Source organism: Neodiprion lecontei, chromosome 6 (genome assembly GCF_021901455.1).
Source record: "Neodiprion lecontei isolate iyNeoLeco1 chromosome 6, iyNeoLeco1.1, whole genome shotgun sequence".
NCBI lineage: Eukaryota > Metazoa > Arthropoda > Insecta > Hymenoptera > Diprionidae > Neodiprion > Neodiprion lecontei.
In genome coordinates this window covers 7,316,279-7,329,007 of record NC_060265.1, presented here as the reverse complement: position 1 = coordinate 7,329,007, position 12,729 = coordinate 7,316,279, and the positions used below count along the sequence as shown (strand labels likewise).

Sequence of the window (12,729 nt, the reverse complement as noted above, 5' to 3'; positions counted from 1 at the left end):
CACCTGTCACTTCGTCCCGAAACGCGAACGTCAGATGTTTCCTTAGTTAGCCTCGGCGACGTAAGAGAGCGCCACCGGCGGCAGTCTGTTCCAATATGGCGGTGTTGGATCAATGAAATTTGAGTTAACGTAGTAAAACGGAATAAACGATACACAAGTGCGCGTATACAGTGGGTGATTCAGTGTAAATGGGCCATGGGCAAGGACCAGGAGCTGTTGGAAGCAGCTCGAGGAGGCAATGTCACCGTCGTCGAGAAGATATTGGGACAGCGAGCAAAGAGGAGTGGTCCGCTAGCAAGGTGGGTGTCTCAGTCTCCTATCGCCTAACACCCGTCAACGCTGCTCTCTTCCCGGCATCCCGCGCCTACTCGAGATTCTGGCTAATTCATTTTTACTAAGATTTTTCTGCGATATTCGCCCCCCTTCTACCTGATTTTCAAGCCCCTCGGCATCCCGAATTGCCCGCATTCTACAGCCAGACAGAATCCCCTGCCCACTTGTTCGTTCTCTGTCACTGATCCGCTGGAGAAAATACCCGTTTTTTTAAAACCTAATTCCGAATTCGAATTGATGACCTATTGCATCACTTGCGAGGAATTTATCTCTGCGAAAAGTTCTGCTCGACAGCAATAATTTTACTGTACGCAGGTCGTCGTTGGGGTCTCGGGTCACTCTGGAAAATTTAGGAGTTATTGTCCGTCGTTACTGGAAATTAGGAAAATTTACTGAGCAGATTATCGCTGTGCTACTTTATATTCTAGTCATTTTACAGCTTCGATCGATGATGGGGCTACAAGTTCTTGATTTACGATGTTACGAGTTAAATTTTTCTCTCATATACAGTTCATCATTCGTCTGGTGATAACTTTGTACTCTCTTCGTTCGTATCTTATCTGGTAGAATTAAATATTTACCTACCTAGCATTCAACATTCCTCGGTCGTAAACAATTTCTATGCCGTATCCTCCCTGTTAGAGAACTGGGAATATTCAAAGAAATGCAGCGTCAGGTTCAACTTATTGTTTTAATGATTGAATATTTTCATATAGTTTTTTTTAGTGTGCAGTTCCAAGTCCAGAGCACTCGTGATCACATGACGCGTGATTTAATCTATTGCTCCACTTACAATCAGGGATTCCCTGTGGAGTGTCACCGAGCGTTTAAAGTGAGTCATGTTTATCTGTCGCTTGGACACTTCCTGAACTTATGACTTACAGGTTTGAAAGAGATGGAAGCTTTGTTTTATCAAAGTAAAGAACACACGATGCGATGCTGATTGTGTTAAAAAACTGGTTGTCTTTTGCTATGAATTATAATCCAGCCTAACCCCGCCGGTTTTCAGTGCAAACTTGCTATGCAGCATCTATTCTTGTAGAGCGAGATAACCGGGTCTATTTTTATAACCGTGTGCCTAATTTCACCTCAGATAATGTCTCCGAGACCTTTTTAGTGCCTCGTAACAACAGCTTTAATTACATCGACGTTTTTATGATTCTAAAACGATGGTTGGTCGCTGTAATATGTCATTTTCTTTATTTCATACAAGGTATTTCTCGTTCTACGAGTTTCATTCCAGCAGTTCGTTAGCTCATTTTTAGCAGTCGCTTCTCTTCTTTTCTTTACTGGATAAAGATAGATAGAAATGAAGACATAGATTCTTATCTGTGAAAGTGAGTGTTTAAATGAGATACTAACTATTTAAAATTTTGAGTTTTTTTTTATATCAATTGCTCAGTTACCGTGCACCCAACTGATAAACATTTCATATCAATAATTTCCTCGCATTTTCTCCACCCCTCATTATACAATCATACCAATATTCTGATACGAACGAAAAGTGCAGTTTCAATTTACTTTTATGAAAAACGACAAACAAGTCTCAAAGCAATTAAAAATTTCACTCTGGCCTGATTGAGTTCTACAGCTTAAAAATGCTTTGCGGGAACTCGGTTTTATTTTTTTTTTTTTATTTATTATTTCCTTTCATTCTCGTATACACCCATTGTTCCGACAAACGGTAGCTAACGTCCGTAGTATAATAAAATTCTTTTTACCTGCAGCGAGAAAATTATTAATCGTAATAATAATGATAATAATAATAATAACAATAATGCGACTCGCACGCTACACATCATCAAAGAAAAATGCAACGCGTGTGGCAATGTCGTTTACGCACATACTTAGGTATGTTTACACATGACTCGAAATCCACCAACGCACCGCAACGTTGTAAAGCGAGCGAGAATAATTCTTTTGCAATTATCCGGTTGTTGCAAACTGCACACCGCTGCAACGACACTTGGCGCAACGGTTTGTATAGCAGGCGGCACACGAGGCGACTTAAAAGGAACAAGAATGGGGGAGATGGGGGACGCTGAGTGCATCGCGACAAGCGGGTTCTCTTTTCAACAAATTGCTCTTTACCCTGTTTGTTGTACGTACACGTTGTACCTGTGTGCACGTAGGGTGTGCGAAACTTTCGTGTGTAGGTAGGTGAGCACCTACCCTAAAAAACCTGCACCAGAAAAACTGGCTGCCTGCTGCTTCGCGCGGAAAGTTTGACGCGAGGAGCTTTTCTTCCATTGTTCTCATCTTGTTTTCGTTTCTTGCGTATACACACGTATTTTTATGTATGTGCGTATGTATGTATTATTCAACAGTGAGCTTTTCTCGCGCGAGGGGAAAAAGAAAAGAGAAATTTTGTATACGTATATATATATATTATACACGAACTCTTGGGAAGCATTAAGAAAATGAGTTTTTGTTGTTATCATCATCATTATTGTATTTATTTTCTTCCTCTCGTCTTTCACCTTTTTCCCTTTCAGTTTAGAATCCTTTCTCCCTTGGTTGTTTTAAGTTGTTTTTTTTTTTTTTTTTCCTTACTTTGCTAAAGATTATATACTCAATTTAGCCTTGTGTTTTTATATTAAGGAACGTTTTGGACGTTTTACTCCGCGTTTTACGTGTTAAGGATCGGGAAAAGTTTCATTTTCGTTTTCAGTCACATGATTTTTTTTTTTTTTTAGTTTCATCTTTTTTACCAAACGAAGAAATGGAAATTTAACTGATTTCATTTTCACCACCATCGCACTTACTCACTTTAACGCAATCTATACTATAATAGAAGACACGTATATATACCTACGTAGACGCGAAGAATTAGGTCAGTCAGTGCGCTTTCTTCCCCGTGCTATGCTGTGTAGATATAATTATACCTGTAAATCGTCCTGCTTAAAAGTTTCTTGTACACTCGCTGTGGCAAAAAGTTTCAAACTAATGAAGGGGCGCAAAAAAGAAAACCAAATTTTTAAATATGTAGCTCTATTCAATATACTCCTATCCTATATTCACACTATACTTCAGTGTAAATAATAAAGCCAAAAAACTGGAACCAATATTCGTCGACGAAACTCTCTAATTGTAAATATCCGAGATGAACTTCCGACTGATCCTTGTAGTCGGCGAAATTAAACACCGAAAATATGTAGAAGAATAATGGCGTGCGTGGCAAATAGTGAAACGGTAATTAGTAACCACAGATTTACGTGTATAGCCCCATTTTAACCGCAATTATGAACAAAAACAGTAGAATAAATTGTCAATTAACGCAGAAATAAAAAAAATGGCACGGATCCTACAAAATCGCACTAAATAAATTCGTAAAATTCATATTATTTATTTATTTCGGCGTCAATTGAATTGCGGTTAGAATAGGGTTGCTTGACCCTTTTTGCGTTTGAGATACGTGAGCAATACTTATATATCTCCAAATATATGTATATACATAGGTCAACGGCGAAATCGATCAGGGCACCCACTCAACGTTGAAACAATTTCTCCCGCAGAGTTTTGGGGTCCAGGGTACAAGACTAGGCCGGGCCTTTCGGCACGCGATCCTCGTATAATAGCAGCGGGAGTGGAACATCGTCGAAAGCCAACAATATTACACCTGATGCACGAGAGGGTGTGGCAACCTTAATTAATTACCGAATATAACTTCTTACGTCTGCGCCAGTCCTTTCGGTATTTCCTTTATCACTTTTCGAAATTCGTAGTACCACTCGAGTGTGATCGCAACCATTGTTTCCTTGACATTGGCACATTTATGAACGTTTTTTTTTTACATCAGATATCTTCCTCTTCAAACGAGAGTAAAATTTTATGCACTCGGCAGATGTTCCTTAATTGACTTCGTTGCTTAAATTGTTATCCTTTCGACAATGGAGGCCCTCTTGTACCTGATATACAAGTAACCTAATCACGAAACCGTTATCGAATATCCTAATTGCAGGATTAAGCAAATTAAATCTGTATGCGAAAACAAATGAGGAAACGATTCTTCGGTCACAGGTCGTCGTGCCTGGAAGAAGGATCAATTTTCTCCTTTCTCTGCTCTCCTCTCTCTCGCGCTCTCTCAGAGGAGGGCGGAAGCTATCGATTGACGCCTGAACACCCTCTCCGTATCTCAACCCCTCGCACCATCTCGGCTTCGAGTCATTTCCATCTAGTTTCAAGGGTAACGTTTTCCTTGCCCGTGTTGCATATTTAACGGAAAAATTGCATAACGATCCGAGGAAAAAATGATACGACGTAACATGATGCTAGGAATTACACGTATTTATTATGCCATCGCATTTTAAAACGGGGGAAATAAAATTGTACCGAATATGGCGACCACTGTGTGGTTTTATTCCGTTGACATCCAGCAACCGGATTTCAATCATGCCTACTTCACGCCGACAGTATACCTCTTCCACTCTAGATTGATTATGAGTGTCACAATATGGAAGGGCTTCGGGTTTTCCACAAATGTTAGGATTGTATGGTTGCGAAGCGGTTTACCGCAAACCGCTATACCAGCTGATGCTAACCGTTTTCTCTTGTAGAGGTTTTCACTCCGTTCAGAACGCGTGTGCTGTACGAATAATGTGTAGTGTAGATATATAACAGAGCTGTGAAACCAACTATTCTTAGACTAGTATAATCACACTGTAGCCAACTCGCGTGGGTCACGGCGATTGGTCAATCAGCCCACTAATTGATTGATTTTACGGAGCACGATGTCTCGATTAGATCTTTCTGGTAATTTAATTTCTACATGTAGGTACGTAACATAACAGGTATTAGGATACTTCGTTTGAACGGACCTGATTCGGTTAGTTTTGTAACCGATTAGAGGTTCTTTTCGGATACAGACTTTGAACAAAAATGAAAGTATTTTACACGGTCATGACGGTTATACGATGCCTCTGTGTTCACAATGAAAATACCTCCCTTGTACCGTGTGGAAAACAGACGTGAAATCGGTAATCGCAAGTGAGCGGCGAAATTAACTTCGAAGACTGCCGTCTCTCATTTTCCCTCATCCCGATGAAATGAAACGAAAATAGTGCAGTAGAGCGGTCTAACGAACGGTTATGGGAATAGTCGGAAGTTTCGCTGCAGGGTGAATTAGGGTAGCTGTTGATGCTGGGTGGATATATACAGTAAAGGTGAAATATATATCTCATTCCGCAGTTACCGTCGTTGACGGTGTCGTCGTTATGGAGGCCAAGTGCCTTACGAGTCCCGGTCGAAAAAGGGCGACAGTAAGAGGTGCACGGGGTGGTTGAATTAGAAGGGGGCCAAGAGGGGGCTGACGGCATTGCCCTTTTTGCAGACAATCTTCCCAGTTTAATTAAGGAAGTTAGGCAGGCGAACTCGAATGAATGGGATGAATGAAAGAGGAGGACGCCTCTCTCTCTCTCTCTCTCTCTCCCTCTTTGGCGTGCGCGTATACCTATAACACAAGTGTATATACATATACCACGATACACCGCATCACTCTTGTCGTCTCTTCGCCTGACGACGACTTACGTATATACGACTCCATCCATCCATCCATCCATCCATCCATCTATCCATCCATTCATCCATCCGCACATACATAGAGTTGACACGACTCGGGGACCAGGCGCACATATGTTTTCCAAGCACCCTGCACACTCCTAATATGTACCGTGTAACGTAGTTACGCCCTGAAGTACGCCGCAGTGACGTGCCAACCGAGCTTTCACCCGCCCTGCAGGATATGCCGGCTCTCCTGTCTTCTCCTCTCCTCCCTCGACGACGATCATCTCGTTCTCGGGTGGTCCAGGAGCAAAGCTGCGGAGATGAAGGCAGTTGGATTCAGGAGTATGCGAGCACCGGGGTTCGCAGGGGTTGGGGTTGTTGGTTCAAAAACAAACGCCGCACCGAAGGTGGCTCCCTCTCTCTTTTTCTCTCTGGCCTTCCTTTCCCAGTCTTCTCTTTTTCATCCTCCCCCGCTTTTACTCCTCCACTCGAACGTTTTTTTCACCGCTGTTTGAAAACCCCCACTCGTTCGTTTCCCTACTCTCGTCGCACTTTTGCCCTCTTGTTCTTTATATTACAGGTAGTGTATAGGTATATAGGTAGGCAGGCACCTACGTGTTGTATAACCCGCCGATGCCTCGGCGTACAACAAACGCTCATTTCTAACGTCACAACGTAAAGAAAGAGGAAGAAAATAATAATAAAAATAATGATAATGACGATAATCTTGAAGCGCCAAGTGTCTATGGATTACACCATATAGTTACCGTGTTCCCGGTTTCAGTCTCGGGGACTCATCCGCCAACACGGCTTCTCTGCTTTGATCAGACTAGCAGACCCTTCCACTTATGTTTTTCGACAAACGAGCCGACACGCGGCAGTTAGAAAGACACGCGGTGGTTGATTGGTTTGACAGTATTGGTTTCTTCAAGATGTCAAAATATAAAAGTTCACAGCCAAACATGACTCAGAACTGTTTTTCGAGAAAAATTCCTACTCGTAATCAGTGATCACACAGTGTACACGCGCCATTGTCATTTTCAAATTCTCACGGTGCACAAAATCTTTCCATACCCATTTTGACCCGCTTCGTATACATATAAAGTTGCGATAAAGTCGGGAACAGATTAAAAACATACCGAACAAATACGAATTCATAAATTCGATGAATTTACAGAATACTTTTCCTCACCGATTAATGTAAATTCGATGCGACGATTTGTCGCAATTAATTAATTGCTACTGTTGCAGTTTGATAATTAATAAGTCGTGGCAATGAATGCGTTCTTGTATGTGTAACATTATCTATCTCAGCACCCTGTTATCGCAGATACACACATATACGTATACATACATATACGTATATCTATAAATATCCACTATCAAGTGCAGCATGTGCAGGAGAAAGAGAGACAGAGAGAGAGAGAGAGAGTATGACTGCAAGTTTGTTTACTCGTCAAGCAGATTATACCATGCTGGTGACGAGGAGGACGTGGACGACGGACGAGGGAGCAAAATATTAAGTAATGTTAGCCTTCTCTCGCCTGTCATATAATACCTGCGTCGCGGGACAATTTGATGATGGCAAATATTATACGATCGCTTCACCGTCTCTCCCCCTACATATATATTTTTTTTATTATATAACCTCGCGTCTTGTTATGTATTTGGAAAGAACCGAAAACGGGGGGGGGGCATCGGCTGAGAGTAGAGCTAACAAATTCTTTTTCCTCTTTCGCACGTTATTTACACAATAATATAATAATATAGTATGTTGTATATGCACAATATATATATATATATATATATATATATATATATATGTATGTATGTATGTATTGTTTATTGATTAGCAACCGGTGAGCTGGATATTTATTACATCGCGGCAATTTTAGCCTCTATACTCGTTAATCGAGGGAATCTTATTTGAGGAGGTCTTGAGGTCCGGGTCGATAGACCCTAAATGTAGTATATAACAGTTTGCTTCAGCGTGGCGTAATTGCTAGTTACCCACATGTCTCGTCGTATTTTTTTCATTGTCTCAGACTCTCAGCGATCGTCTCCGTCGCCTCCTTAAGGGACCCGGTATTGCAGTTAATTTTGACATATGGTGATTTAGAAGACGCTGCAGGTTCGGAACTCGTTTTATGACTCTTTATCATCTCTTGAAAGTCTGATAATTTCTTTTACATTTTTTTTTATTTTTTCTCATCCACCAGCAAAAATTAATTATCACTGCACGCGATGCGAATTATTGCTTGAACTGCACCGATCATCCCGAAATTTACACGAGAATTGTTACACCGAAATTCATTTTATATGTAATTCAATCATGTTTATTGTTGGCTTGTTCTGTAATGAAGATCAGTCACGTGTCTTGCCATTTCCGAAGTCACCTAGTGTCGTTATAATGAATTGCAAATTGATTCTGATCTCGATTCTGGTATTGAACATAAACGATTTGATTCTGGGCGCTGAATGAATGTGTGTATGTATATATATACATATATATATATATATATATGTAAAAAATTCATTTCATCTGAAACGATTTGACGTTGACGCGAAGAGTCTTTGCGGATCGATTTTACGTGTTGACGATATCGTGAGGTAGGTTATCGATACTCATATAGTTTCGTCTATAATAGATGCCTACATTGTTATCCCTCGCAAACGAGCTTCAAGAGGATCAAAAGTTATGAGCAAACAGGTTGGTTGGTTATACGGTTGTATTCCCGCGGGGTAAACGCGTTTGTAAGAACTGCATAGATAGAATCGGGGGTATGGATGCAATGTTTGCCCGTTATGCATGGACTTCTGTTTGCTGTGTGCGTCGGTCTTGTTTGTTTGCACATATTACGCCTAGTCGCATTTATAAGAGGTGCTGCTGCTGCTAAGAGAAATCGACGAACGACGCAACAATGCTCGGTAACGAGAGGAGAGAGAATAACATGTGCTGAACGGAAGGACTCTGATTATGAGCTCTTCGTTATGTCGCCCCTGCAGCTTCTGTAATTCTTACGCGTACTATTATATATATATATATATATATATTGCGCGTGTCTGCAATGTCGGTATTATGACATGCGAAGTGTTGCAGGATCATCTTACTTTCTTTGTGAATACGAGCGAAACTCGGCAATTGTATAATAATTGATTAATTTCGATTTATATAACAAATTTTTGATTGTATAATGCAGCAGTTTAGCCATTTGACACTGTTGTATTATCTGATCTTTTATTTATTTCAACAAGCTAGATCAGGTATACACACATATTTTTTAGTCGCATAAATAATTTTATCCTTACATCATAGTAATTGGGTTCACGTAAAAAACAAAAAAAAAAAAGTTTCGAAAAGTTTGAAATCGTTGAATGCTCGGTGAAACGCTCCAGTTATCGGGGTAAATCAGTTCACTCGAGAGGTGTGAAGCTAAAAAAAAAGGAGAAAAACGTTCTTCTCGTCGTGGGTATCTGGAAACGAGAAAATAATTATGCGTGATGTGTGTATACGTATACATGTGTGGTACAATATTAAACCATTACGGATATTTTACATATGTACGTACGTAATCATTTCAGTCCAGGTCGATGGCGTGAAATTACTCGTGCGCGTCACTTACGTGACGTTACGTATATTTTCTTGTAATTGTGGATAACCGATACAGCAAACATTGTTACCAAAAGTCTCTTCGTGTGTGTATGGAACAATTAAACCGGTATTATGTGGCTGTCAGCTGGCGATAGTTGTAGTATACCTACATACGAGCAGAACGAACCGACGAGGCGATTTCTTAATTGCGGAAATCAATCCTCGCGCGTACTTACTTCGCACTCGCCTACGCGAGAACTCTGATTCTGCGGAAGAGCTTGAGGAATAATTCCAAGCAGCAATAAGAATGACCAGCTCGAGTAACTCGCGCTGTGAATTTGGGTCGATTGAAGTTTCGCTTCCGCTGTGCCATTTCTCTATTTTTGTCCTTTGGTTTTCCTGTAATCTAAGCCAAGAACATTTCTTCGATCCTACTCACTCAACGAATGAAAATTCTCTTTTCAGCCTTCGACGGGGACCCGGTGCAAACGTTCAGGATGCCAGCGGTTATTCCGCGCTCCACCACGCCGCTCTCAACGGCCACAGGTCAGTTTATCGCTCTCTTGAATAGCACTCGCTGCTTCGTCAGCGGATGTTAACTTTTACCCACAACGTCAAATGCAAATCGCGCATTGTGCAATTGACTGTTTCAGGGACGTGGTTAAAATTCTACTACAATACGAGGCGTCCACCAACGTCGTCGACGCTAAGGGCTCGTCACCGTTGCATCTCGCCGCCTGGGCCGGGGATGCGGAAATCGTCAGGCTCATACTTTGCCAGGGACCGTCGGTGCCCAACGTTAATCTAGCGGTACGTTGTGACGGAGGGAGGAAAAAAAAAAGAAGACGTGAATTGAACTTGGCATTTTTCCACATTTTCATTATTTTCATCTTTGATTTTTCTCCCTATTATTTGCAGGAAGAATTTCATCCCGAAATTCAATCCTTTATACGGATATAATTTTCAGCTCTGAAAATTACATCTTCTTTCTAATCTTTCTATTCTATCTATTCTACTTTACAGACCAAGGACAATGAGACTGCTCTTCACTGCGCGGCCCAATATGGCCACACGGAAGTTGTGACACAGTTATTGCAGCATGGCTGTGATCCCAGCATTCGCAACAGTCGTGGCGAATCTGCTCTTGATCTGGCCGCACAATATGGCAGGTAAATATACCGACGTTATTGCTTCTTACAAACATTGATTTTAAGATTAAACTAGTTTATCTTCTTTCTATTTCTAAGATACGAAAGAGGAAAAGTGAAAGACTTACCGAGTACTTTTAGTTTCATGCCACGCGCAATGCATTTCGTTTCTCTTAATTATACCCCGTGTAACTTCTTTCACTTCTTTTCATTCATTTTTCTTTACATTTCACGGTGCCGCAGAGACACACGTCGCGCCATAAAATGTTTTATTAACCAAACTTGACACCTATTTTTCTGTGCAACACGAGCGTACATTTACGTATAGCTTGTTTATATACTACCTCTCTTTATATATTATATACCGCAACGGAGAATAAATTTTTCGAGGTGGAAAGCTACTCAACCCAAGAGACTAAATGGAGGAAATTGAATTAGTCTTAATAATTTGATCAAATAAATTTATACGTCTGCGCGAATTGTGCTCGCTATAACAATGGAGCACGGGAGGAATTTACCGTTCGTGAATTCTTGGAACACATACACATATATTACTATCATTGCATCGGGCCAAAAGTAAACGGCAAATTTCATTTTTTGGGATGGTTTTATAAACTTTGTAAAATACTAGCCGGATTTTTGGGGCGATGCATTTGTAACTTTTTTAATTGATAATGACATTAATCGATATTATTTTATTCTTCGTGAATTTGACATCACTTGTAGAAGAAAGAAATAATGAGAAAATAAGAAAGCACTTGAACTGAAAAGTACAGCATATGATGAAAAGTGGACAACTGTGGACAGATTTTTTTTTTTACATACGACCGTCAGCGCGTTTCTCGAGTCCATGTGGTATTTCTTTTCCCACCGTTATCTGTCGATAATGAATATATGTATTTTTTTTTCATATAGATTCTTCGCCTGCGGTACAATTTTTTTTTTTCTCCTAACTGGGACGATTCATTTCAACTCCGACAAACCACGACGCAGTAAACACATCGTCAACTTTCTAGAATTAAGATAACGGGCATGTTTCAGAGTTCAGTTTAGATTAGTCGACAACTTCGGTACACTTATTCCCACACGTAAACTCGTTGCATCGTAATCATTGCGATACAAAAATGATTTATTAACGAAGGAAAAAGAAAAACTCGTTATCTTTTCACAGAGTTTTCAATTAAATTACACTGGTGTAAACGTACGACTGAACAGTGAGAAAAATGGAAACTATCTAGTTCTCTAAGCATCTTTCGGTGAAAAAAAAATCTCACGCTCTGTTTCAGGCTGGAGACCGTCGAACTTCTGGTTCGGACGCATCCGGAGCTCATCGAGCCGCTGCGGAGTTCCTCGTCGTCTCTGATATTCCCTCACACACCGCTTCACCTCGCATCGCGTAACGGTCACAGGTGAGATGATTAAAGTTTCGAGCGAACGTGGGGTGATTATAGAATGATTCTCTGCACTTAGCGATCATCGTTTCAACGATACTTGCATCCTCGATGCGCAACGGTTTACACGCTTTGCATAACTACGGCTAACTTCGTGCCTCGTCGTCGAGTTTTTGACATTTTTTCGTGCTTGTATAAATTAAGTGTTACGATAACGATGCGGACATTTGGACTTGCTGACGTTTTTTCCCCTCAGCCACGGTTGACGATTGTTGTTTGTTTTTTGTTTTTTTTTTTTTGGACGCGTGTGTGTACAAACACCGAAATATTTTCAGTGTAATGATAATTACCTGCTCGAGGGTCAGAATGCTGCTGACGCATTTGTCGCGCTGGTTAATTAGGACCAATTAGCACGAAGTAGAACTTACGCCAGTTGCAGACACGCCGTCGATTTTCCGGTTCAAAACCGGCACCCGTCGAACCGCGAATCGTTACGTCTATCTCGATTCCACGTTGCACGTATTCTAGGTATACGCGTCTATCCTGCGCTGTTATAGGCGACGCATCGCAATCTCGATTTTACCGTAATACCACGGACTCCATACAGCATTATCGCACTGTACTGATTCCCGATCACATCACGAATGCTCTATGCATGCCCGTACATAGGTGCGAATCCCTGCAGTTGAGCGTACCCTTCCGATTAGGAGAATCACATTAGTGCTTGAGAATCACAGTGTGCGCAGGCATCGATGCAGCGCGT

The 12,729-nt window shown here is 41.0% G+C and overlaps 1 protein-coding gene and 1 long non-coding RNA gene across 9 annotated transcripts in view; one reads left to right on the top strand and one right to left on the bottom strand.

Annotated features, from left to right (window-relative positions):
* The first annotated feature begins 36 nt into the window (after positions 1-36).
* Positions 37-12,729, top strand: part of LOC107223572 (ankyrin repeat and sterile alpha motif domain-containing protein 1B) — an 88,018-nt gene continuing 75,325 nt past the window's right edge. For all 8 annotated transcript variants that reach the window (XM_046743548.1, XM_046743545.1, XM_046743546.1 and 5 more), the window contains exons 1-5: positions 37-299; positions 9,893-9,973; positions 10,081-10,237; positions 10,451-10,596; positions 11,862-11,984. In XM_046743548.1, coding sequence (XP_046599504.1) covers positions 196-299; positions 9,893-9,973; positions 10,081-10,237; positions 10,451-10,596; positions 11,862-11,984 — 611 coding nt within the window. In that variant the 5' untranslated portion in view covers positions 37-195. The remainder of the gene's footprint in view (positions 300-9,892; positions 9,974-10,080; positions 10,238-10,450; positions 10,597-11,861; positions 11,985-12,729) is intronic.
* LOC124295095 lies at positions 11,023-11,961 on the bottom strand. The gene is made up of 2 exons (XR_006904995.1): positions 11,850-11,961; positions 11,023-11,587 (listed from the first exon to the last, which is right to left on the bottom strand). It is a non-coding gene; the product is annotated as an uncharacterized LOC124295095 (long non-coding RNA).